The sequence below is a fragment of the Diorhabda sublineata genome, chromosome 9, assembly GCF_026230105.1.
Source record: "Diorhabda sublineata isolate icDioSubl1.1 chromosome 9, icDioSubl1.1, whole genome shotgun sequence".
Classification (NCBI taxonomy): domain Eukaryota; kingdom Metazoa; phylum Arthropoda; class Insecta; order Coleoptera; family Chrysomelidae; genus Diorhabda; species Diorhabda sublineata.
Window position 1 is genome coordinate 1940641 of NC_079482.1, and position 26254 is coordinate 1966894.

General features: G+C 29.6%; 2 protein-coding genes across 2 annotated transcripts; both read left to right on the forward strand.

The window, feature by feature from the left end:
• Window positions 1-7025: 7025 nt before the first annotated feature.
• On the forward strand, window positions 7026-14732 carry LOC130449040 (uncharacterized). The gene is made up of 2 exons (XM_056786678.1): window positions 7026-7087; window positions 11939-14732. Exon 2 carries the CDS (start codon window positions 11953-11955, stop codon window positions 12919-12921), a length of 969 nt encoding a protein of 322 aa, XP_056642656.1. The 5' UTR covers window positions 7026-7087; window positions 11939-11952; the 3' UTR covers window positions 12922-14732.
• Window positions 14733-14826: 94 nt separating this feature from the next.
• LOC130449041 (uncharacterized) lies at window positions 14827-21329 on the forward strand. Its single transcript, XM_056786681.1, has 2 exons — window positions 14827-15137; window positions 20320-21329. The coding sequence occupies exon 2, from the start codon at window positions 20339-20341 to the stop codon at window positions 21296-21298; it is 960 nt and encodes a 319-aa protein (XP_056642659.1). The 5' UTR covers window positions 14827-15137; window positions 20320-20338; the 3' UTR covers window positions 21299-21329.
• The last annotated feature ends 4925 nt before the right edge of the window (window positions 21330-26254 follow it).

Consider the following 26254-nt stretch of genomic DNA (forward strand, 5'->3'; position numbering starts at 1 on the left):
CGCTTCGTTTTCGAGATATCTCCTTATCTAATCTAACCTAACCTAACTTTCTCGTGGTGCACTTTGAGTGTAAAAAGTTCAAAAATCGTGAATTTTTTACAGTCAGTTTTTAGTATACTTTTGCCTAAAAACTTTTTTCGAAAAATGCATACTTTTTGAGTTATTAATTTTTTTGAAAAAAATTAAACCCTTATAAATTATTTTTTTCCGAAGTTACCCTTAAAGTTATGAAAATGGTTTTTATTCGGTTGCTTTTAGCAAAGTCAGACGTATTTGAATCTATGTTGAAAAATTTTTCATTTTATACAGGGTGTGTATAAAAAGTGTTCAAAGTCTTTACTTCATAAATATCAAATTTCTTTAATTTTTTAAATAGAACAACCCGGTTTTTTCTATTTTAATGCATTCGGGGGTGAAAAATAAGGGAAATTCATATGAACTTTCCTATCCCTAAACCTCATCGTTATCCAGATATTAAATGTTTTCTGGAAATTCCAGCGTAGTAAATGTTTTCGTCCGGTTGTGCTTGGATTTGACTATGCCATTTCGTAAATCGACCCAAAATAAGTCGAAAATGAAGAATAAAATTTTTCGATATCTCGCTTCGTTTTCGAGATATCTCCTAATGTAACCTAACCTAACCTAACCTAACTTTCCCGTGGTGCAATTTGAGTGTAAAAAGTTCAAAAATCGTGAATTTTTTACAGTCAGTTTTTAGTATACTTTTGTCTAAGAACTTTTTTCGAAAAATGCATACTTTTTGAGTTATTAATTTTTTTGAAAAAAATTAAACCCTTATAAATTAATTTTTCACGAGAATACCCTTAAAGTTATGACAATAGTTTCTATTCGGTTGCTTTTAGCAAAGTCAGACGTATTTGAATCTATGTTGAAAAATTTTTCATTTTATACAGGGTGTGTATAAAAAGTGTTCAAAGTCTTTACTTCATAAATATCAAATTTTTTTAATTTTTTAAATAGAACAACCCGGTTTTTTCTATTTTAATGCATTCGGGGGTGAAAAATAAGGGAAATTCATGTAAACTTTCCTATCCCTAAACCTCATCCTTGTCCAGATATTAAATGTTTTCTGGAAATTCCAGCGTAGTAAATGTTTTCGTCCGGTTGTGCTTGGATTTGACTATGCCATTTCGTAAATCGACCCAAAATAAGTCGAAAATGAAGAATAAAATTTTTCGATATCTCGCTTCGTTTTCGAGATATCTCCTTATCTAATCTAACCTAACCTAACTTTCTCGTGGTGCACTTTGAGTGTAAAAAGTTCAAAAATCGTGAATTTTTTACAGTCAGTTTTTAGTATACTTTTGCCTAAAAACTTTTTTCGAAAAATGCATACTTTTTGAGTTATTAATTTTTTTGAAAAAAATTAAACCCTTATAAATTATTTTTTTCCGAAGATACCCTTAAAGTTATGAAAATGGTTTTTATTCGGTTGCTTTTAGCAAAGTCAGACGTATTTGAATCTATGTTGAAAAATTTTTCATTTTATACAGGGTGTGTATAAAAAGTGTTCAAAGTCTTTACTTCATAAATATCAAATTTCTTTAATTTTTTAAATAGAACAACCCGGTTTTTTCTATTTTAATGCATTCGGGGGTGAAAAATAAGGGAAATTCATATGAACTTTCCTATCCCTAAACCTCATCGTTATCCAGATATTAAATGTTTTCTGGAAATTCCAGCGTAGTAAATGTTTTCGTCCGGTTGTGCTTGGATTTGACTATGCCATTTCGTAAATCGACCCAAAATAAGTCGAAAATGAAGAATAAAATTTTTCGATATCTCGCTTCGTTTTCGAGATATCTCCTTATCTAATCTAACCTAACCTAACCTAACTTTCTCGTGGTGCACTTTGAGTGTAAAAAGTTCAAAAATCGTGAATTTTTCACAGTGAGTTTTTAGTATACTTTTGCCTAAAAACTTTTTTCAAAAATTACATACTTTTTGAGTTATTAATTTTTTTGAAAAAAATTAAACCCTTATAAATTAATTTTTCACGAGAATACCCTTAAAGTTATGACAATAGTTTCTATTCGGTTGCTTTTAGCAAAGTCAGACGTATTTGAATCTATGTTGAAAAATTTTTCATTTTATACAGGGAGTGTATAAAAAGTGTTCAAAGTCTTTACTTCATAAATATCAAATTTCTTTATTTTTTTAAATAGAACCACCCGGTTTTTTCTATTTTAATGCATTCGGGGGTAAAAAATAAGGGAAATTCATATAAACTTTCCTATCCCTAAACCTCATCGTTATCCAGATATTAAATGTTTTCTGTAAATTCCAGCGTAGTAAATGTTTCCGTCCGGTAGCACGACTACGATTTCCGTGACGCTTAGATTTGATATGACATTTTGTAAATCGACCCAAAATAAGTCGAAAATGAAGAATAAAGTTTTTCGATATCTCGCTTCATTTTCGAGATATCGATACTCGAAGTTGGAAAAATGTATTTTTATGTAATATTCGTATATATCAACCTAACCTAACCTAAACCTAACCTAACTTTTCTCGTGTGGCACTTTGAGTGTAAAAAGTTCAAAAATCATAAATTTTTCACAGTAAAAATTGTCTAAAACAAAAATTTCTTCGCGTGACGGTTATTTTATTTTATTTTATTATTATTTTTTTTTCTTATGGGGGGCTTCGCCCTCTCGACAATTCTTCATAAAAAACCTCAAATCATTCATTCATTCAAGTATTGAACGCCATCTGTTCACTAAAACTAAAATTTTGAATCAACGTTTGATTATAACTTTAAGTATCGATATCTCGAAAACTAATCGAGATATCGAAAAATTTCATTCCTCATTTTCGATTTATTTTTGCCTAATTAAGCCAAATCCGTTAATCGTACGGAAATCGTACTCTCCCCCATCCGATTTTCGTACTGGAAAGCTTATTTGTTGAAAAACAAAACTACTTATCGTTTTTACCTACACATTCACTACACTAAATTATTCGGTGTGCACTAAATTAGTTCGGTAGTGAGTGTTTGAGTAAATCTGTGCCAAATATGAAAGATCGGATGGGATTCAAGGATACAACGAGGATTGTTACGTGAACAGTATCTAAAATTATGCCGATTTGCGTTTACGTTTGATATTTTTTTAGTACTAAAGTATGGATCGCCTTCTAACGGGACGAAAACATCTAAAGATTTGTTTACAGTTGATGCAGTTTACTGCCAGTAGGTTTTGTTATGGGATTTCGGTTAGGGTATAGATTATTAAAGGTATTAAAAGTTTCTACGCCTATTACCATATTATAATATGATTAAATTGTCGATTCGTTCTTTTTCAGTTTGTTTTAATCAATAAACTTCAATAATAATAATTTTTTTAAACGTCAAATTCGTTATTGCAGCTATAGATGATATTTGGGACGTTCTGTATATAAAATTCACCCTGTATATTAAAAAATTAATGAATATCTAAATGCAGTCGATGTATTCGACTGATTTCCTTCTTTTTTTTTTGACTACACACATTTAATTTAATAATATGAGTGATTTGGTCAAGTTAATTCGGCTTGAATCCGTCCCTGTAAAAAATTCAATTTATAAACGGTGTCAGTACACAATGAGTAACCCTGTATGTACAAATAACCTTAGAAATAGATAAATTTAATAAGCGAGGTATGACTGGGGTGAAATTCCGTGTAAAACGTTGTCGAATAGGATTTAAAATTTCGAAAGGTCGTTGTTCAAGGTCAATGTAAAAGTAGTGCCCGATATTTCGTATTAAATTTATTGCAAAATCGGTACAAGGTTGCAGATTATTGTTAAGTTAGAAAGGAATAATATCGATGGATATTTGGAAATGAAACTAAAGTTGGAAAAACAGAAATTCACCGAACGAATCAATAATAATTTCGAATTTTCTTTATACGGATTGAAATGAAACATTTCGAGTGGAAGCAACGTGTTAAAAATGATTTTTTCAATTGATTTTTGATCGCGGGATGCTAGGTATTACTACATGTTATTTTATTGGATTATAAAGGTCCGAAAATGGCCGAAGCTGTCGGAAGGCGTATGTACGGAATTTCTTCGAAATATTTTGAGTCGTAAGCCTATTTAAAATCAATAAAAAGGAGATGTAGTCCCGGATTTTGTTCGTAGCGAACAGTTTTGTCAAGATCATTTCAGATGGTTCAGCTATTAATGCCGAGGTATACAGTGTGTCCCACGACGAGTTAAAACTATCTGTATATGGTAAAATACTTATAGTAAAATCATGAAAATTTCTACGTTTGGGTTTTCGGATACGATCTTTTTAACTAAAATATTTTCAACGATGGCCGACTTCCGGTAGAACCGGAAGTCGACTATAACTTTGTTATTTTTCATGAAACACCCTATATATTATTACATTTTTGAAATCCTCGTAAGATTTTAGTACACTTTTGTCTAGAAAGTTTTTTCGAAAAACGTATATTTTTTGAGTTATTAATTTTCTTGTAACTATTACAGACCCTTATAAATTATTTTTTTCCGAAGATACCCTTAAAGTTATGAAAATGGTTTTTATTCGGTTGCTTTTAGTAAGATCAGACGTATTTAAATCAATGTTGAAAAATTTTTCATTTTATACAAGGTGTGTATAAAAAGTGTTCAAAGTTTAACTTCATAAATATCAAATTTCTCTATTTTTTTAAATAGAACCACCCGGTTTTTTCTATTTTAATGCATTCAGAGGTAAAAAATAAGGGAACTTCGTATAAACTTTCCTATACCTAAACCTTATCGTTATCCAGTTATTAAGTGTTTTCTGTAAATTTTTAGAGATGCAGGTGTGTTCTAAATTTATGGACAACTGTAAGGTTTAGGTATATATAAGTATACATGAATTTGCTTTATTTTCCACCTCCGAATGCATTAAAATAGAAAAAACTAGGTGGTTCTATTTAAAAAAATAAAGAAATTTGATATTTATGAAGTTAAACTTTGAACACTTTTTATACACACCCTGTATAAAATGAAAAATTTTTCAACATAGATTCAAATACGTCTGACCTTATTAAAAGCAACCGAATAAAAACAATTTTCATATCATTAAGGGTATCCACGTAAAAAAATTATTTATAAGGGTCTGCAATAGTTTTAAAAAAATTAATAACTCAAAAAATATGCATTTTTAGAAAAAACTTTTTAAACAAAAGTATACTAAAATTTTACGTAGATTTCAAAAATGTATTAATATATAGAGTGTTTCATATAAAATAACAAAGTTATAGTCGACTTCCGGTTCTACCGGAAGTCGGCCATCTTTGAAAATATTTTAGTTAAAAAAATCGTATCGGAAAACACAAACGTAGAAAATTTCATGATTTTACTATAAGTATTTTACCATATACAGATAGTTTTAACTCGTCGTGAGAAGACACCCTGTATAGTGGACAGTTGATGCGAATGCATGAGGTTTTTTCGATGAATTATTCAGGATTGGTTGACCGAAAACACTAAACCACGTACTGAAAAAATTTACGCGGAATAAAATCAAACAACTTGTACCACATTCAGTCCGGACCACGCTCCATCAGATTTCTATTTATTCACGTCCACGGCGAATTTTCTTGTACTGTGTAATCATTTTCAGTATCCAAGCACTAACCTAACCTAACTAACTAACTAATCTCAAAGAGATTGAACGAATATTGATTATATACTTAAATAGTAGTTCTGATGTACTAGCTCCCGAATTTTTTTAATAAAATTCTGTTTTTGTAATGAATTTTATTTCTTTATAAAGGAATGTGGGATGCGAGAGATTCGCTTTTGGGATTGGTTGCTACATTGCAAATGTGAAATGTATAGACAAGGTCACTGAATGTAGAAACAGCATTTTCTTAAGATGACTAACTACAGACACTTTCTTAGAAATAAAAGTCAAAAATTAACTTGTAGTGAAGCTTATAATACGTTTTAGTTGTAAACTTATGATATAAAGGATGTACGAATGCAGCATTTTTCGATATTAATGATAATACGACGGCTGTTACATAAGTTTTAGTATAGATAAATAAAAACTAATACTTACAATTGGATATGGATTTATCATTTTTAAAAATAGTCTCTATTAGGATCAAAACTTTCTTGCATGAGATTTGGACGTGCAAGGTGTAGAAAAACGTTGAACTCGCGATTTATCATTAATATACGAGGCAAAGAAAAAACCAAACAAGCACTGAATGACGGACGATCCGTCAATTCGATGTTTTGACTGTTCATAAGCGTTCTTTTGAATTGAAGTTTGATTTGTTCGAACGATAGCACGTTCACCATTAAAAACGTCAAACGTCAAATTGAAATCAATGTTGTCATATCTTAAAACTTAATTAGCAATCCCTAGTATTTAATGTTTAAAAGAAATAACCACGAAATATGATTATAGAAAACCAAAATTATCAGATTGAATGGGGAACAATGGACAAATATATTATTTGATTTTAATCATTGGATATGAAAGACGTACTTCCTTTGTCTCTTGAGGAATTACTTTGAATATTAAAGACCAAGTTTCCGGGCGTACTGTTTTAGTACTAATACATGACTAAACTTACTAAGTTTCACAGAAAACGATTGAGGTTAAGTAACTAGTGATTGTTACTCATAAAACGAACGAATATCGATATATAAAACTATGATTAGACTAGATAATTGTTGTTGATTGACGTTTTATGTCTGGCATCTTCGTTTGACGAAAATCCCTCTTCTTCTATTGGAATTTTGAGGTTACGGAACAGGAAACAGTCAATGGGGACCGGATCCGGTGGATAAGTTGGGTGTACAACTGATTTGAAGTGCAATTCGTGGAAGTTTCAGATTCAGAATCGGAAAAATGTTCCAGAATTGGTTTGAGCGTTTGGTTGTTTATTTTTATTATGTATTATGAATTATTGTCGATGTAATTTGAGCTACCAGGGGGAATGGAGCGTCGTATTCGATTACATTTTATCAATAATCGCTTTATTTTGGGAGTTTCGTATTTAATTTCATTGAAATATGCAAAGTTAAATGACAACCGTGTCAAATATTTTATTCGGGAACAAATATTATTTCCAGGTGAGTTTTTTTTACAAAAATTTCTTTAAGAACTTAACCTAACATAACCTAACTTAACCTAACCTAACCTAACTTTGTTTTTATTCGAAACAACACTGTCTAATCACGTTATTATTAATTTTTTTTTTGATAAAAAAAGTTGTAGAAGTGGTTAATGTGGTAATTAGGTGTAATTTGTTGTAAATTGCAATCATCTAAATCAAAATATTTCACCCTTTGTCGCTTCGTACAAAATTGATTATACAATGTCTTTGCGAAATTTTTAAACTTCATGGTTTTGATATCAATGCCGTAATAAACCAATTAGTATAAACATTTAACAACAAATTTTCCCAAAAAAAAAAAAAATCGAAACTAAGTTATGCCAATTATAGACCCATTTGGAACTAAATCTAAAACATACAGTATGATGTAATGCAGCCCCGGTGTTAGAAAAAAACGCTGCAGGTCTATGATAAATAAAGAAAAATAAGTGCGATATACAGGGTGAGTAAATAAGAGTAGAGGGCGTATTTGAAAATTTATGAATAAAACGGCATTTTTTTTTCAAATTTACCCAATTAAGTGGCACTTTTTTTAATTTAATCGAATTCTACAAGAAATTTACCGCATTTTTCGTTACATAAATTTTAGTCTATCTCTTCAAATAAGACGTAGGGGAGAGTGGGAATAATGTTATGAAAAAATGTCTGTAAGTCCGGTTCTGTTTAGCCGATTTTCATAAATTTGATGTTGTTCGAAAGATATTTTGTCCAGCTATACAAAATATATAAATTCCAAGCAATTTAATACACAACGTAAATACTAGAGGGCGTTGTTTCATATATTTTGGATATTGTGAATTATCTTTACTAATTTAAATAGAATTATAAAAGTTTAAGTAGGATTTTTAAAATTGAACGAAATAAACATTAAAATAACGAAAAGTGTATGTAGAATCAGGTTTGTTAATTTTTTCATTTCACGTTATTTAGAGAATTCAATTCGAACTAATACAATCGAAACTGAAAATTTTCAAAGTTTTTTTAGTCATTCATCCAATTTTTTCAAAATTTACCCAATTAAGTGGCACTTTTTATGATTTAATCGAATTCTGCAACAAATTTACCGCATTTTTCGTTATATAAATTTTAGTCTATCTCTTCAAATAAGACGTAGGGGAGAGTGGGAATATTGTTATGAAAAAATGTCTGTAAGTCCGGTCCTGGTTAGTCGATTTCTTAATACTTTATGTTGTTTGATAGAAATTTTCTCAATCCATACAAAATGTATGAATGTATGAATATCCAAAATATATGAAACAACGCCCTTTAGTATTTACGTTGTTTATTAAATTGCTTGGAATTTATATATTTTGTATAGCTGGACAAAATCTCTTTCGAACAACATCAAATTTACGAAAATCGATTAAACAGAACCGGACTTACAGACATTTTTTCATAACAATATTCCCACTCTCCCCTACATCTTATTTGTAGAGATAGACTAAAATTTATATAACGAAAAATGTGGAGAATTTGTTGCAGAATTCGATTAAATCATAAAAAGTGCCACTTAACTGGGAAAATTTTGAAAAAATTGGATGAATGACTAAAAAAACTTTCAAAATATTCAGTTTCGATTGTATTAGTTCGATTTGAATTCTCTAAATAACGTGAAATGAAAAAATTAACAAACCTGATTCTACATGAAGTTTTCGTTGTTTTAGTGCTTATTTCGTTCAATTTTAAAAATCCTACTTAAACTTTTATGATTCTATATTTAAATTTGTAAAGATAATTCACAATATCCAAAATATATGAAACAACGCCCTCTAGTATTTAGGTTGTTCATTAAATTGCTTGGAATTTATATATTTTGTACAGCTGGATAAAATCTCTTTCGAATAACATCAAATTTATGAAAATCGGCTAAACAGAACCGGACTTACAGACATTTTTTCATAACAATATTCCCACTCTCCCCTACGTCTTATTTGAAGAGATATACTAAAATTTATATAACGAAAAATGCGGTAAATTTGTTGCAGAATTCGATTAAATCATAAAAAGTGCCACTTAATTGGGTAAATTTTGAAAAAATTGGATGAATGACTAAAAAAACTTTGAAAATTTTCAGTTTCGATTGTATTAGTTCGAATTGAATTCTCTAAATAACGTGAAATGAAAGAATTAACAAACCTGATTCTACATGAAGTTTTCGTTGTTTTAGTGCTTATTTTGTTAATTTTAAAAATCCTACCTAAACTTTTATGATTCTATTTAAATTAGGAAAGATAATTCACAATATCCAAAATATATGAAACAACGCCCTCTAGTATTTAGGTTGTTCATTAAATTGCTTGGAATTTATATATTTTGTACAGCTGGATAAAATCTCTTTTGAACAACATCAAATTTACGAAAATCGGTTAAACAGAACCGGACTTACAGACATTTTTTCATAACAATATTCCCACTCTCCCCTACATCTTATTTGAAGAGATAGACTAAAATTTATATAACGAAAAATGTGGAGAATTTGTTGCAGAATTCGATTAAATCATAAAAAGTGCCACTTAACTGGGAAAATTTTGAAAAAATTGGATGAATGACTAAAAAAACTTTCAAAATATTCAGTTTCGATTGTATTAGTTCGATTTGAATTCTCTAAATAACGTGAAATGAAAAAATTAACAAACCTGATTCTACATGAAGTTTTCGTTGTTTTAGTGCTTATTTTGTTAATTTTAAAAATCCTACCTAAACTTTTATGATTCTATTTAAATTAGGAAAGATAATTCACAATATCCAAAATATATGAAACAACGCCCTCTAGTATTTAGGTTGTTCATTAAATTGCTTGGAATTTATATATTTTGTACAGCTGGATAAAATCTCTTTTGAACAACATCAAATTTACGAAAATCGGTTAAACAGAACCGGACTTACAGACATTTTTTCATAACAATATTCCCACTCTCCCCTACGTCTTATTTGAAGAGATAGAGTAAAATTTATATAACAAAAAATGCGGTAAATTTGTTGCAGAATTCGATTAAATCATAAAAAGTGCCACTTAACTGGAAAAATTTTGAAAAAATTGGATGAATGACTAAAAAAACTTTGAAAATATTCAGTTTCGATTGTATTACTTCGAATTGAATTCTCTAAATAACGTGAAATGAAAAAATTAACAAACCTGATTCTACATGAAGTTTTCGTTGTTTTAGTGCTTATTTCGTTCAATTTTAAAAATCCTACTTAAACTTTTATGATTCTATATTTAAATTTGTAAAGATAATTCACAATATCCAAAATATATGAAACAACGCCCTTTAGTATTTACGTTGTTTATTAAATTGCTTGGAATTTATATATTTTGTATAGCTGGATAAAATCTCTTTCGAATAACATCAAATTTATGAAAATCGGCTAAACAGAACCGGACTTACAGACATTTTTTCATAACAATATTCCCACTCTCCCCTACGTCTTATTTGAAGAGATAGACTAAAATTTATATAACGAAAAATGCGGTAAATTTGTTGCAGAATTCGATTTAATCATAAAAAGTGTCACTTAATTGGGTAAATTTTGAAAAAATTGGATGAATGACTAAAAAAACTTTGAAAATTTTCAGTTTCGATTGTATTAGTTCGAATTGAATTCTCTAAATAACGTGAAATGAAAGAATTAACAAACCTGATTCTACATGAAGTTTTCGTTGTTTTAGTGCTTATTTTGTTAATTTTAAAAATCCTACCTAAACTTTTATGATTCTATTTAAATTAGGAAAGATAATTCACAATATCCAAAATATATGAAACAACGCCCTTTAGTATTTACGTTGTTTATTAAATTGCTTGGAATTTATATATTTTGTATAGCTGGACAAAATCTCTTTCGAACAACATCAAATTTACGAAAATCGGTTAAACAGAACCGGACTTACAGACATTTTTTCATAACAATATTCCCACTCTCCCCTACATCTTATTTGAAGAGATAGACTAAAACTTATATAACGAAAAATGTGGAGAATTTGTTGCAGAATTCGATTAAATCATAAAAAGTGCCACTTAATTGGGTAAATTTTGAAAAAATTGGATGAATGACTAAAAAAACTTTGAAAATTTTCAGTTTCGATTGTATTAGTTCGAATTGAATTCTCTAAATAACGTGAAATGAAAAAATTAACAAACCTGATTCTACATACACTTTTCGTTATTTTAATGTTTATTTCGTTCAATTTTAAAAATCCTACTTAAACTTTTATAATTCTATTTAAATTTGTAAAGATAATTCACAATATCCAAAATATATTAAACAACGCCCTCTAGTATTTACGTTGTCCATTAAATTGGTTGAAATTTATATATTTTGTATAGCTGGATAAAATCTCTTTCGAACAACATCAAATTTACGAAAATCGGTTAAACGGAACCGGACTTACAGACATTTTTCATAACAATATTCCCACTCTCCCCTACGTCTTATTTGAAGAGATAGACTAAAATTTGTACAACGAAAAATGTGGAGAATTTGTCGCAGAATTCGATTAAATCATAAAAAGTGCCACTTAACTGGGAAAATTTTGAAAAAATTCGATGAATGACTAAAAAAACTTTGAAAATATTCAGTTTCGATTGTATTACTTCGAATTGAATTCTCTAAATAACGTGAAATGAAAAAATTAACAAAACAACTCTCACTAACTGAAAAAAAAGCTAAACCGGGTACATACAAGAACATCGCCGCCATTTTGACGTAAATCTGATGTTTAATTAATTGTTAGCGACGAACATAACCTAACAAAACGTAATTTTTGACATTGACACCTCGTAATTATCGTTATTTCTTCTTCTTCTAGGTCTAGTTTTAATAATGGCTGCAACTAATCACACCCACATCGATTACGTAGACATCGAAGATCCATTCGAATACGAAGACTACGAATACGACGAATACATGAAAATTTCGTCTGCTTTAACAATTTTTCAAAAAATCACCGACGTTTTTGAGTTATTTTATTACACTCTCATCGTTTTAACCGACATTATTCTCATTATTTTAATACTTGGTAATAGTAAATTGAAAGGGATCAAATCGAACAAATCGATAATGCATTTCAGTGTATTTAATTTGAGTTTAATTTTGTCCTTTCCTATGTTTTCGATTATATTCCCTTTATTCAATTTGAATAGATTCGTCAATCGGAATTTTTATTGTTTCGAATTTCAGCTACAATCCACTGCAGTTCTAGGAATCTTCTTAACTGGTTTCGTACTGTCCTTTCATTGGCTGGTCGATATTAATTACCAAACCGCGAACCCTGTTTTTAAAACATTCGATTCCTTCTCGATTCTCATCACTTACGTATTATGTTTTCTCAAATTAATAATCGATATTCCTTCTTGTTTCCTGCATATAAATGCATGGAATGTTATAATATTAATACTTTTAGTTTTATTTATAATAATTTTCGTACTAGTTTGCGATTGCAAAAGAAAAACTATAAATAAACAAAAAAATTATCCATTAACCATAGCTAATATTATAATTTTAAGTTGGATGCCTTTGTTCATATTTCATTTGTTAATCGAATCGTTAAGATTCGAATATATAGCGAGAAAAATTCTAGAATCGATTCTTTTCATACCGGAATTAATGGCGTTCGGAAGTCCTATTATAATAATTATTTGGTTAGGTTTTAATAATAAACAATTTAAATCTGGTTTAAAAAATCTTTTAAATCGATTTACGTGCCGTTCGAATGTTGATTATACCATCAAAGATGATTCTGAAGATGACGAAGATGCTGGTAATGGAGAAGATGAAGCTGCTATTTTGTAACAAATTTATATTATTCCAACAAAAAAATCCATAAAATTAAAGGTAATTACTATTATATATTACTAAGAAAATATTTCTTTCGTTCTAATATCGTTTTCATTATTTATCTATGGTCTGTTATCGATGTCACAAATGTCACTGTCACAAGTGTCAATTTTGATTAATCGGAATAAAATAATAGAGGTTATTTAATGTAGGTCAAGAAATATTGTTTATTTAAGAGAGAGTTAAAGAAATAAACGTTTTTATTTCGATTAATTTGTAAATCATCTTAGAAAACGACATTTAATTTGTGAAATTTGTGTAAAAAAATAAAGCACGAGGTTACACAAGTATGGATTGATGTCACATTTAGGTCCGGCTATTTGAAATAATGCCAATAGACACAATTGGAGGATTTGGAGGATCAAGGTCAACAAAAAAAATATTTACATTTGTTAGTAGATCATTTTACAAGATATACTTAAGTTTTAACTTCAAAGACACAAACAGCTGATGATTTCATAAAACTTATAAAGTGTTTGTATGATTTCAACTGATCAATATCCAGGGATAAATTCAAAGGAATTTAAAGAAGTTTTAAAAGATCAAGGAATACTTCTGATATTTACAGCAGTAAATGTACCATTTACAATTGGTTTAAATGAAAGATTGCATCAAACTTTAGTAAATAAAATTAAATGTACAATAAATGAAGGACGGAAAAGCTTGGACAACAATAGCTTAAGAATGTATGAATAAATATAATGAAACCAATCACTCAAGAACCGGATTTATACCAAGTTATTTACTGTATGGAAAATATGTAAGGATTTTACCGAATGAATTAAAACTGGAAAAGTTATTCATTATAACAAGTTGGGGTACAGACACAAGTGTCTATTTTGATTAATTAGAATCAGATAATAGAGGTTAATTAATGAAGGTCAAGAAATATTGTTTATTTAAGAGAGAGTTGAAGAAATAAACGTGTTTATTTCGATTAATTTGAAAATCATCTTACCTCAGCTAATACAAAGTTTGGGGCTTTTATTTGTACAATTTTTCAAACATAAGTTGTACAGAACAATACAAAAAAAGTTTGAATAGGCCAAAATACTTGTCTATTAAAAATAAAGGGAGAAATATTTAGAAAATTCTTTTGAAATTCATACTAGTGATTTTTTATATTATATATCAAAATTTAAACTCGTATACATATATAATCAGTATGACAGAATGTTCCCAACAGAAAGCAGCTTGTAAGGATTTATACAATGATGTTTTAAGCAATTCAATAGAATGTGAAGTGTCTCAAGGTTCAATATTCCGTGCTACAACGTTTCTAAAACTTTTCGCTGACTACGGGAATGTATTTTGATGGTTCAAGAAGTAACTGGCCCAACAGAACACAACAAATTTGGAAAAAATATAGACAAAAAAAGACATTTCTACAAAATAAACAAACAGAAATAATTAAATAGTTGTAAAAACATAATATAAACCACTCGCTGAATTCTAGAATTCAATTATAACCGAACACGACCTGCTCCGCGGTCCATATTTTGGACGAGTTCGGAACAATTCCATACATTTATATCTTATTTGTTTTGTAGTTATTTACAAGGTCTTGTCCATAAATTACAAGCGATTTTTCGACATTAAAACGTTCTTAGTTTCTCGTGAATCAAATATTTTAGGAAAAAACGGACTTTAGCTGTTTGGAAGTTTTATTATATATGTTATAATTGTATAAATGTTATTTTACACGAAAATAATCGATCTATAACTTGAAATAATAGAAAATAAATGATACGTCTATGGACTAGGAATGATTTATTATTTTATTACTGCAAATATTTAATAACATTTGAAAGAGTTATGAAAAATGATGCTTACTGCCCGTATAAAATCGTCTAACAAACTGTCAGTTCACGTAGCCTCATCATCTATAGCCACCACAAGCCGCTAGCTTAATCCGGCCCTGACTGTAGACCAGTGTTTTCATACTAGTAATGAAATAATAGGTTATATCGTCAAACCTCTGTATAAAATATATTAGCTGTGTTAATTATGTTTCCATCTGTACAATTATCTTGTTTATTGGACTATATTTGATTGGATTCTTATCAATAATGGATACTGTTTCACAAATGGGTGGTTTTCTGTGTTTGGTATTTAGTGTCATTTAAACTAATGATTGAATTTAATATCAAAAGTTAATTCATTCTTTACAGGTAAGATAATTATAATAGATTTGAATAATTAATTATTGTTAATTGTGCTTTTACAACATCTTTATATCTTCGACGGTATTTGAGGTTATTTTCTGTTTATCAATTACGAAATTTTTGTACACTCGCAGTCAAAAGTCAGTAGCTTATTATTTTTAATACAGCAATAGTTTATAACGTATAACTCTGTAATGATGTATTTTATCGAAAAAAGTGTAATGAACAAAAATGAAGCTTATAAAAAAACAAAGAAATTAAACTAATTTCAAAATCTTAATATTCTACCTAAAGCAAGTTATAGATACATGAATAGCTTTTGTTTTACGTAATTGAGAATTTAACCTCGAATAACGGTAAAATGGTACATTTTTCAACAAAAAGTCATAGAATACTTTTTAAAGAGCTTAAAAAGACCTTTCAAATGATTATTTATAAAAGTCGTTTCGATTGAAATTTCAGTGAGATATGATGTAAAATAGTTGAAGGTAAAAAAAATTGCACTAAAACTAATGCCATTTCATTGAAAATCAAAATTAAACTTATTCCTTGTACCAAATACTTTATTTAGATGTTATTTACGACATCTGAAAGTTTGGCTGATTAGAAATGCATAATTTTGAAAAAAATTAGCATTAAATAATCCTTTTTTTTTGCTAATTTTTTCTCAATAACTATAAGTGATACAAAAACAAATGAACAGTCAAATTAAAGCTTTTTTCATGAGGATTATTTTCCTTTTTTTATTTTTTTTGTAGCATAAAAATTGACGGAGTTATAACCAAATTAATCTGTCAGTATAGTGCGTGGATTGCTTATCCACAGCACTTTGACCCTTTATTATAAAATGTGGAGGGGCTCAAGCCCTTCTAACATACATAGACTTGTAGCCCTGAAGATTACCTTTAAAATGGTTTTTTATAGGATGTGATAACTTCAAAATTAATGGAGTTGCATAAAAAATAAAAATTTGAAATTTTTTTGTGAATTATACGATAAGAAAAAGTTTCAAATTTTTTCGCACGAATTTTTTTTGTTAATGCAAGTTGCCTTTAGGTACATTTGAGAATACCAAGAGGTAAAGGGGTGGTTTTTAAGGGGTGTCAGGGTGAAGAGAATGAAAAATCAATCCGTGTTTGGAAAATTCACTTAAATACCAGAATTCAAAATCAAAACATTAAGTCATTAAAGTTTTTGATCCAAGGGGTGGTTCTTAAGGGTTGACAGGGTATAGACAATTAAAAAATTACAGGGCCAAGAAACATTAATACCAAAAATAATGCAAAATATAAAAGTTGGCAGTCATTAGATTTATTTTTTTTAATACTCTGCAAAGGGGTAGTTTTTGAGGGTTGATACTGCAAAATAAATGAATTCAAATACGTCCGACCTTGCTAAAAGCAACCGAACAAAAACCATTTTCATATCCTTAAGGGTGTCCTCGTAAAAAAATAATTTATAAGGGTCAAATTTTTTACAAAAAAATTAATAACTCAAAAAATATGCATTTTTCGAAAAAAGTTTTTAAACAAAAGTAGACTAAAATTTTACGTAGATTTTAAAAATGTATTAATATACAGGGTGTTGTACTTGAAATAACAAAGTTACAGTCGATTTCCGGTAGAACCGGAAGTCGGCCATCTTTGAAAATATTTTAGTTAAAAAGATCGTATCCGAAAACATAAACGTAGAAATTTTCGTAATTTTACTATAAGTATTTTGCATTATACAGATAGTTTTAACTCATCGAAGGTCACCCTGTATAATAGCCACGCCTCGTACATTCAAGTTTCTTTGCGCACCAAAAATACTCACCCAAACCGGATAGTTATTTAAATGAGTAAAAAAAGTCGAAACCCGAAATATTAAAAAAGAAATGGAGGTTTTAGTTTTTAGGGAAAATGTCTAATACTACGAGGTCTGGTTATTAAATAACTAGATTTGTTACGGAAAAAATGGTTTTATTATAAAAATTATTAAAAAATATTAAAAATATAATCCCCTCCCCTCGCCATACACTTTTCCATACGTTTTTTCCATTGATGGAAGTCTTCTTTGATGAAGGTCTTCAGGAGCTCTTCCATCGACTCAAATCGGGTCCATTTCAAAGCAGATTTTATCATCGGAAACAAAAACAATCACACGGTACTAAATCTGGTGATTATTGCGGACTATTACTTCACGGATAGCGCGTTTTAGGGCAGATGCGTTGTCCTAGTGCAAAATCGAGTCGTTTTTTTACGAATTCGTTCTCCTAGCGCTGTCAAAACTGACAAATATCAAGTGTCGGAGTTTTTTTCTCAAATTTACCTAGAAATTTGTTATTAACACGTCGCTCGACTAGTAAAAAACGCGCCCTCTAGTCGCGCCGTTTCGTTATTTATTAACCAGTCCTCGTATATACTTAAACGCATTTTTTCCGTTGAAAACTTTTCATACAACCGTCGTTTACGTCAAATATCAATTTTAAAAGTTTGATTTTATCGTTTTTAGTTCGAAATTCGTGGTAAACAAACACAGTTTTCATTTTTTTTACGAATTCGTTCTCCTAGCGCTGTCAAAAATGACAAATATCAAGTGTCGGAGTTTTTTTCTCCAATTTATCGAGAAATTTGTTATTGAAACGTCGCTCGACGAGAAAAAAACGCGCCATCTAGTCGCACCTTTTCGTTATTTATTAACCACTCCTCGTATATACTTAAACGCATTTTTTCCGTTGAAAACTTTTCATACAACCGTCGTATACGTCAAATATCAGTTTAAAAAGTTTGATTTTATCGTTTTTTGTTCGAAATTCGTGGAAAACAAACACAGTTTTCGTTTTTTTTACGAATTCGTTCTCCTAGCGCTGTCAAAACTGACCAATATCAAGTGTCGGAGTTTTTTTCTCTAATTTACCGAGAAATTTGTTATTGAAACGTCGCTCGAGTAGTAAAAAACGCGCCATCTAAGCGCGACGTTTCGTTATTTATTAACCAGTCCTCGTATATACTTAAACGCTTTTTTATCGTTGAAAACTTTTCATACAACCGTCGTATACGTCAAATATCAGTTTTAAAAGTTTGATTTTATCGTTTTTAGTTCGAAATTCGTGGTAAACAAACACAGTTTTCGTTTTTTTACGAATTCGTTCTCCTAATGCTGTCAAAACTGACAAATAGTAAATATCGGAGTTTTTTTCTCAAATTTACCGAGAAATTTGTTATTGAAACGTTGCTCGACTAAAAAAAAACGCGCCATCTAGTCGCACCTTTTCGTTATTTATTAACCAGTCCTCGTATATACTTAAACGCATTTTTTCCGTTGAAAACTTTTCATACAACCCTAGTATACATCAAATATCAGTTTTAAAAGTTTGATTTTATCGTTTTTAGTTCGAAATTCGTGGAAAACAAACACAGTTTCCGTTTTTTTTACGAACTTCATTGTCCTAGCGCTGTCAAAACTGACAAATATTAAGTGTCGGAGTTTTTCTCTTCAATTTATCGAGAAATTTGTTATTGAAACGTCGCTCGACTAGTAAAAAACGCGCCATCTAAGCGCGCGTTTCGTTATTTATTAACCAGTCCTCGTATATACTTAAACGCTTTTTTATCGTTGAAAACTTTTCATACAACCGTCGTATACGTCAAATATCAGTTTAAAAAGTTTGATTTTATCGTTTTTAGTTCGAAATTCGTGGAAAACAAACACAGTTTTCGTTTTTTTTACAAATTCGTTCTCCTAGCGATGTCAAAACTGACCAATATCAAGTGTCGGAGTTTTTTTCTCTAATTTACCGAGAAATTTGTTATTGAAACGTCGCTCGAGTAGTAAAAAACGCGCCATCTAAGCGCGACGTTTCGTTATTTATTAACCAGTCCTCGTATATACTTAAACGCTTTTTTATCGTTGAAAACTTTTCATACAACCGTCGTATACGTCAAATATCAGTTTAAAAAGTTTGATTTTATCGTTTTTTGTTCGAAATTCGTGAAAAAAAAACACAATTTTCGTTTTTTTATGAACTTCATTGTCCTAGCGCTGTCAAAACTGACAAATATTAAGTGTCGGAGTTTTTTTCTCCAATTTACCGAGAAATTTGTTATTGAAACGTCGCTCGACGAGAAAAAAACGCGCCATCTAGTCGCACCTTTTCGTTATTTATTAACCAGTCCTCGTATATACTTAAACGCATTTTTTCCGTTGAAAACTTTTCATACAACCCTAGTATACATCAAATATCAGTTTTAAAAGTTTGATTTTATCGTTTTTTGTTCGAAATTCGTGGAAAACAAACACAGTTTCCGTTTTTTTTACGAACTTCATTGTCCTAGCGCTGTCAAAACTGACAAATATCAAGTGTCGGAGTTTTTTTCTTCAATTTATCGAGAAATTTGTTATTGAAACGTCGCTCGACTAGTAAAAAACGCGCCATCTAGTTGCGCCGTTTCGTTATTTATTAACCAGTCCTCGTATATACTTAAACGCTTTTTTATCGTTGAAAACTTTTCATACAACCGTCGTATACGTCAAATATCAGTTTAAAAAGTTTGATTTTATCGTTTTTAGTTCGAAATTCGTGGAAAACAAACACAGTTTTCGTTTTTTTTACAAATTCGTTCTCCTAGCGATGTCAAAACTGACAAATATTAAGTGTCGGAGTTTTTTTCTCTAATTTACCGAGAAATTTGTTATTGAAACGTCGCTCGACTAGTAAAAAACGCGCCATCTAGTCGCATCTTTTCGTTATTTATTAACCAGTCCTCGTATATACTTAAACGCATTTTTTCCGTTGAAAACTTTTCATACAACCGTCGTATACGTCAAATATCAGTTTAAAAAGTTTGATTTTATCGTTTTTAGTTCGAAATTCGTGGAAAACAAACACAGTTTTCGTTTTTTTTACAAATTCGTTCTCCTAGCGATGTCAAAACTGACAAATATTAAGTGTCGGAGTTTTTTTCTCTAATTTACCGAGAAATTTGTTATTGAAACGTCGCTCGACTAGTAAAAAACGCGCCATCTAGTCGCATCTTTTCGTTATTTATTAACCAGTCCTCGTATATACTTAAACGCATTTTTTCCGTTGAAAACTTTTCATACAACCGTCGTATACGTCAAATATCAGTTTAAAAAGTTTGATTTTATCGTTTTTAGTTCGAAATTCGTGGAAAACAAACACAGTTTTCGATTTTTTTTGTTTCAGACTCGATTTGTAAAAAAAAATGGCTAAAGTACCGGCAGCCTTCAATTTTCCAGTATTAGAACAATCGTTCGATTACAAATACAACGAAAGGGAATTATTCATAAAACGTATGAACAGCATTTCGACTTTTCAAGAAATAACAGACATCATCAAATTTTTCCTCGACATATTCGTCGTTTCAATAGACATTTATTTAATAATAATCGTATGCAGAAACCCGAAATTAAAAATGATCAAAGCGAATAAATTGATAATGCACTTTTCGTTATTCAACATACTGTACACGATTTCCAAGCCGATTTTGACGATTTTCATGGAAATTTTCGACTTGTGGCAACATATAACTTTGAGTTTTTGGTGTATTCAAGATGAAATCGAAAATAGCGGCTTGCTGGGCATGTTTCTAACCGGATTGGCGCTGTCCGTAAATTGGTTAATCACCGTCAATTGTAAGAACGTCAAACAAATTTTTTTGAAATTAAACAATAACTTGATAATCGTCATTTACGTATTGATATCAGCAAATTTAATCGGCGGGTTTATTTTATGTCAAATTACGTATAGAAACTGGTCGCTTTTACCTCAACTAATTTTTTTATTACTAACAATAATATTTGTAATAATTTGTGACTGTAAAATTAAAGCTGATGATAACAAAAAAAATTATCCTTTGAGGATAGCCAATGTTGTGATAATGAGCTGGATTCCTATTATCCTTTACCTTGTACTCCACGCTATTTTCCAAAATAATTACACAGTCCTTTTTATCCTTTACGTAACTTTGTTTATTCCTGAATTTATAGCTTACGGTAGTCCGATTACTGTTATTTTCACTTTGTATTATATAAACAAGAATTTTAAAATAGCCGTTCGAAAATCTTGTTGTACTAATAATGGTTACGGTCTAGAAAATCATTTCGAAGACGAGGGCGACGAATCGTGTACGGATGATTTAGAAAATAAAGCTCAATTATTGTAACATCGTATATAATAAATTTTCAGAAAGAAAATCGTTTTATTTTCTCGTAAAACACGTACGGAAGTTTCCTTACTTAACCTACGGAAGAAGATGGTTCTAGAAATAGCTAGTTTGACATAGAGATGGCGGTAGTTTCGGGTTTGAAGACGCCATGTTGTTTATTATTTATTTGACAGCCATCGATAGTGAAAATTTGTAAACAACGTTATTTAGAAGGTATTATCCTAAAAAATAAAAAAGCTGAACTAGATTCTACTCTGGATGAGAATGTTTTTTCGTTATTAACAGTGAAATATTGAGTAAGAGAGTTTGAACGAGGCCTTAGGACCCCTGAAAACCAGAATCGCGACTATATGAAGGGCGAATCCAGAAAAGTTGAAGAAAATCCACTGGATGATCGTTGCGGACATAGTAGACATTTCAAAAAGTAAATAACCTTTTTTGTAGAGCTTTTCTAAAGCTTCATTTTTTATTCGAAACTTTTTTTTTAAAAAATTGATATTTTAAAAGATATTTAGTAATATATGATAGTCATTTTGACTCCTGTCGAGTTATTTGGGGTCATAACAACCAAACGAAAAGGTTTAGGTAAAAAATGTTTATCACCTCTTTTGTAGAGCTTTTTATGAGCTTCATTTTTTATTTGAAACTTTTTTTTCAACAATCGGTATTTTCTGAGATATTTAGTATTATATGATATACAATTTGTCTCCAATCCAGATATTTAGGGTCATAACAACCAAACGAAAAGGTTTCTGTAAAAAATGATTATCACCTCTTATGTAGAGCTTTTTATGAGCTTCATTTTTTATTTGAAACTTTTTTTTCAACAATCGGTATTTTCTGAGATATTTAGTATTATATGATATACAATTTGTCTCCAATCCAGATATTTAGGGTCATAACAACCAAACGAAAAGGTTTCTGTAAAAAATGATTATCACCTCTTTTGTAGAGCTTTTTATGAGCTTCATTTTTTATTTGAAACTTTTTTTTCAACAATCGGTATTTTCTGAGATATTTAGTATTATATGATATACAATTTGTCTCCAATCCAGATATTTAGGGTCATAACAACCAAACGAAAAGGTTTCTGTAAAAAATGATTATCACCTCTTTTGTAGAGCTTTTTATGAGCTTCATTTTTTATTTGAAACTTTTTTTTCAAAAATCGATATTTTCTGAAATATTTAGTATTATATGATGTACAATTTGACTCCCATTGAGATATTTAGAGTCATAACAACCAAACGAAAAGGATTATGTAAAAAATGTTTATCACCTCTTTTGTAGAGCTTTTTATGAGCTTCATTTTTTATTTGAAACTTTTTTTTCAACAATCGGTATTTTCTGAGATATTTAGTATTATATGATATACAATTTGTCTCCAATCCAGATATTTAGGGTCATAACAACCAAACGAAAAGGTTTCTGTAAAAAATGATTATCACCTCTTATGTAGAGCTTTTTATGAGCTTCATTTTTTATTTGAAACTTTTTTTTCAAAAATCGATATTTTCTGAAATATTTAGTATTATATGATGTACAATTTGACTCCCATTGAGATATTTAGAGTCATAACAACCAAACGAAAAGGATTATGTAAAAAATGTTTATCACCTCTTTTGTAGAGCTTTTTATGAGCTTCATTTTTTATTTGAAACTTTTTTTTCAACAATCGGTATTTTCTGAGATATTTAGTATTATATGATATACAATTTGTCTCCAATCCAGATATTTAGGGTCATAACAACCAAACGAAAAGGTTTCTGTAAAAAATGATTATCACCTCTTTTGTAGAGCTTTTTATGAGCTTCATTTTTTATTTGAAACTTTTTTTTCAACAATCGGTATTTTCTGAGATATTTAGTATTATATGATATACAATTTGTCTCCAATCCAGATATTTAGGGTCATAACAACCAAACGAAAAGGTTTCTGTAAAAAATGATTATCACCTCTTTTGTAGAGCTTTTTATGAGCTTCATTTTTTATTTGAAACTTTTTTTTCAAAAATCGATATTTTCTGAAATATTTAGTATTATATGATGTACAATTTGACTCCCATTGAGATATTTAGAGTCATAACAACCAAACGAAAAGGATTATGTAAAAAATGTTTATCACCTCTTTTGTAGAGCTTTTTATGAGCTTCATTTTTTATTTGAAACTTTTTTTTCAACAATCGGTATTTTCTGAGATATTTAGTATTATATGATATACAATTTGTCTCCAATCCAGATATTTAGGGTCATAACAACCAAACGAAAAGGTTTCTGTAAAAAATGATTATCACCTCTTATGTAGAGCTTTTTATGAGCTTCATTTTTTATTTGAAACTTTTTTTTCAACAATCGGTATTTTCTGAGATATTTAGTATTATATGATATACAATTTGTCTCCAATCCAGATATTTAGGGTCATAACAACCAAACGAAAAGGTTTCTGTAAAAAATGATTATCACCTCTTTTGTAGAGCTTTTTATGAGCTTCATTTTTTATTTGAAACTTTTTTTTCAAAAATCGATATTTTCTGAAATATTTAGTATTATATGATGTACAATTTGACTCCCATTGAGATATTTAGAGTCATAACAACCAAACGAAAAGGATTATGTAAAAAATGTTTATCACCTCTTTTGTAGAGCTTTTTATGAGCTTCATTTTTTATTTGAAACTTTTTTTTTAACAATCGGTATTTTCTGAGATATTTAGTATTATATGATATACAATTTGTCTCCAATCCAGATATTTAGGGTCATAACAACCAAACGAAAAGGTTTAGGTAAAAAATGTATTCCACCTTTATTGTAAAGCTTCTTATGAGCTTCATTTTTTATTTGAAACTTTTTTATCAAAAATCGATATTTTCTGAGATATTTAATATCTTATACAATTTGTCTCCCAACGAGATTGACTATCTTAAAAAACTATCAACAACGATTTTGATGCGACGTTTGAACGAAAAAAACAAGCAAAAACCATCGCATTTGGTCAAAAAGAAAGTGTTTCATCAAGAGAATGCACCAACTCAGATTTCCGGTCAAAATTAATGGATTAAAGTTTGAATTGCCACCGCATTCGCCAGATTCAGCCCATGCAGATAATTTTCCGATCACAGGATTGAAAAAATGGCTTTAAAATTAAAGATTTTCCTATAATGAAGCTTTCCAAAAATTTTTTTATGGGTTCAGGACGCAACCTGGAATATCTGGACAAACATTATCCTGAATTAGGATAAAGTTTCAACTCCTCGCGTTTCTCAGAGCTTTTGTTGTATACACATACTTTAGACACAGTTTCAAGTGCGTAAAATTGTACTTTACGCACTAGTGCCTATATACTTTAAGCGGTAGTGCGTAAAAAACGTATTATTAAGGTCGTCGTTGTGTAGAGTACGAGGCTCGCGTTTGGGAGGTCCCAGGTTCAAGTCGCTGATGCCATTTGTCATTTTTCCAGTTGTTCTTTACAAGATATACTTCAGAATTACAACAAAAAATCTTTTTCTTTTTTATTGCTACTTCGAATTAAAAAAAGAATCACTTCCAATCACGGATTAGTTGCAGGGAAAACTAAAAATTTCAGTTACTAATTAATTATCTTTTGAATTTACGAAATAGTCTAATTTGACTGGACTAATGAGTCGTATTATCAAGTTTAAGGCATTAAACTTTCAAGGTATTCTACTATAAATTCTCTATGGTCAAATAAAAAGTCCCAAAGCAGGTATGCACATTGTTTAGCAGAAAGTAAAAACCATTTTTTGTTTTGATGAACATTTATTTCAAATTAAACACAAACTGAATGCTGTGAAACACTACAGAATATTTTGATCTCGTTTAAGTCAATTGAATTTGGTACAATGTGTCGAAATCCATTTTCGAATTGAGGACCCCTTATTTGGAAAACATTCTGTATTTTTTGACGTGTCGATACCACAAATCTAACGTATTCCAGTTTCCGAATTCCTTATTTTAGCCCCGGGCCTTATAAATCTTAAGCCGGCCCTGTCTACTATATATTCTTTGACAATTATTTTTGTTTTTATAACCTTAAAAACCTATTTAAACAATGTAGTTTCACAAATTAATTTCGTTATTTTATAATCTCACTGTATAAATGACTACGAAAGATAAAAATAAGTAAATTCAAAAAATAAAAACTATCGATGTTTTACACGTAGTATAAACGCTTATCTCGGTATCTTTTTGTGTCGGATAATACGATCTGTCTTTCAATCAAGGACGTCTTGTTTACTTTCCTTTAATAGGTTATTTTTATCATTATCCTCAAATTGAAAGCGACATTATTAGTAAACCTTTCATGTACTGCATACAGATATTGTTGTTTCATTCTAAATACCAAGATAGAAAGAGAACTGTCATTTATATACTCGTGAGAAAAAAAATTGTTTTTGTTCTGTTTTTTAATAAAGAAGAAAGAAGAAAAAACAATGAAAAAAGGTTATAATCAACAACGAAGAAAATTTAAATGTCCGTTTTTGTTTATTAACAAATGTATTACTAATTTATAAATATTATCTTTATATGAAACAAATTACCCTAAAAAACTCATCATTTAACATCTTTTCTAATTTGTTTTGGAAAGTTAAAGTACCCAGTATATATTTAAAAAGTGCAATGACTCAGCTGACACATTTCTTCTTTTATATCGTTTATAATGCTCAGAACGAACATTTTCACAGATTTGTAGTGGGATGACTAATCTTATGCGCAGAATCCATAAAAGTGGATTTGACCTTGAAATAATTTGTGTATAATCCCGTCTATTGAAAATTACACTGCTTCACAAAATATCGTAAATATATTTATAATAATTACATTTATTTCGTAACCAGATTTTATATTGCAAAACTGATTTTTTCTTAACGTACATGGATGGGTAGATCTTTGTATGCAAAATGTTATTAGCGTCCGTATATTTAACTTTAGCAGT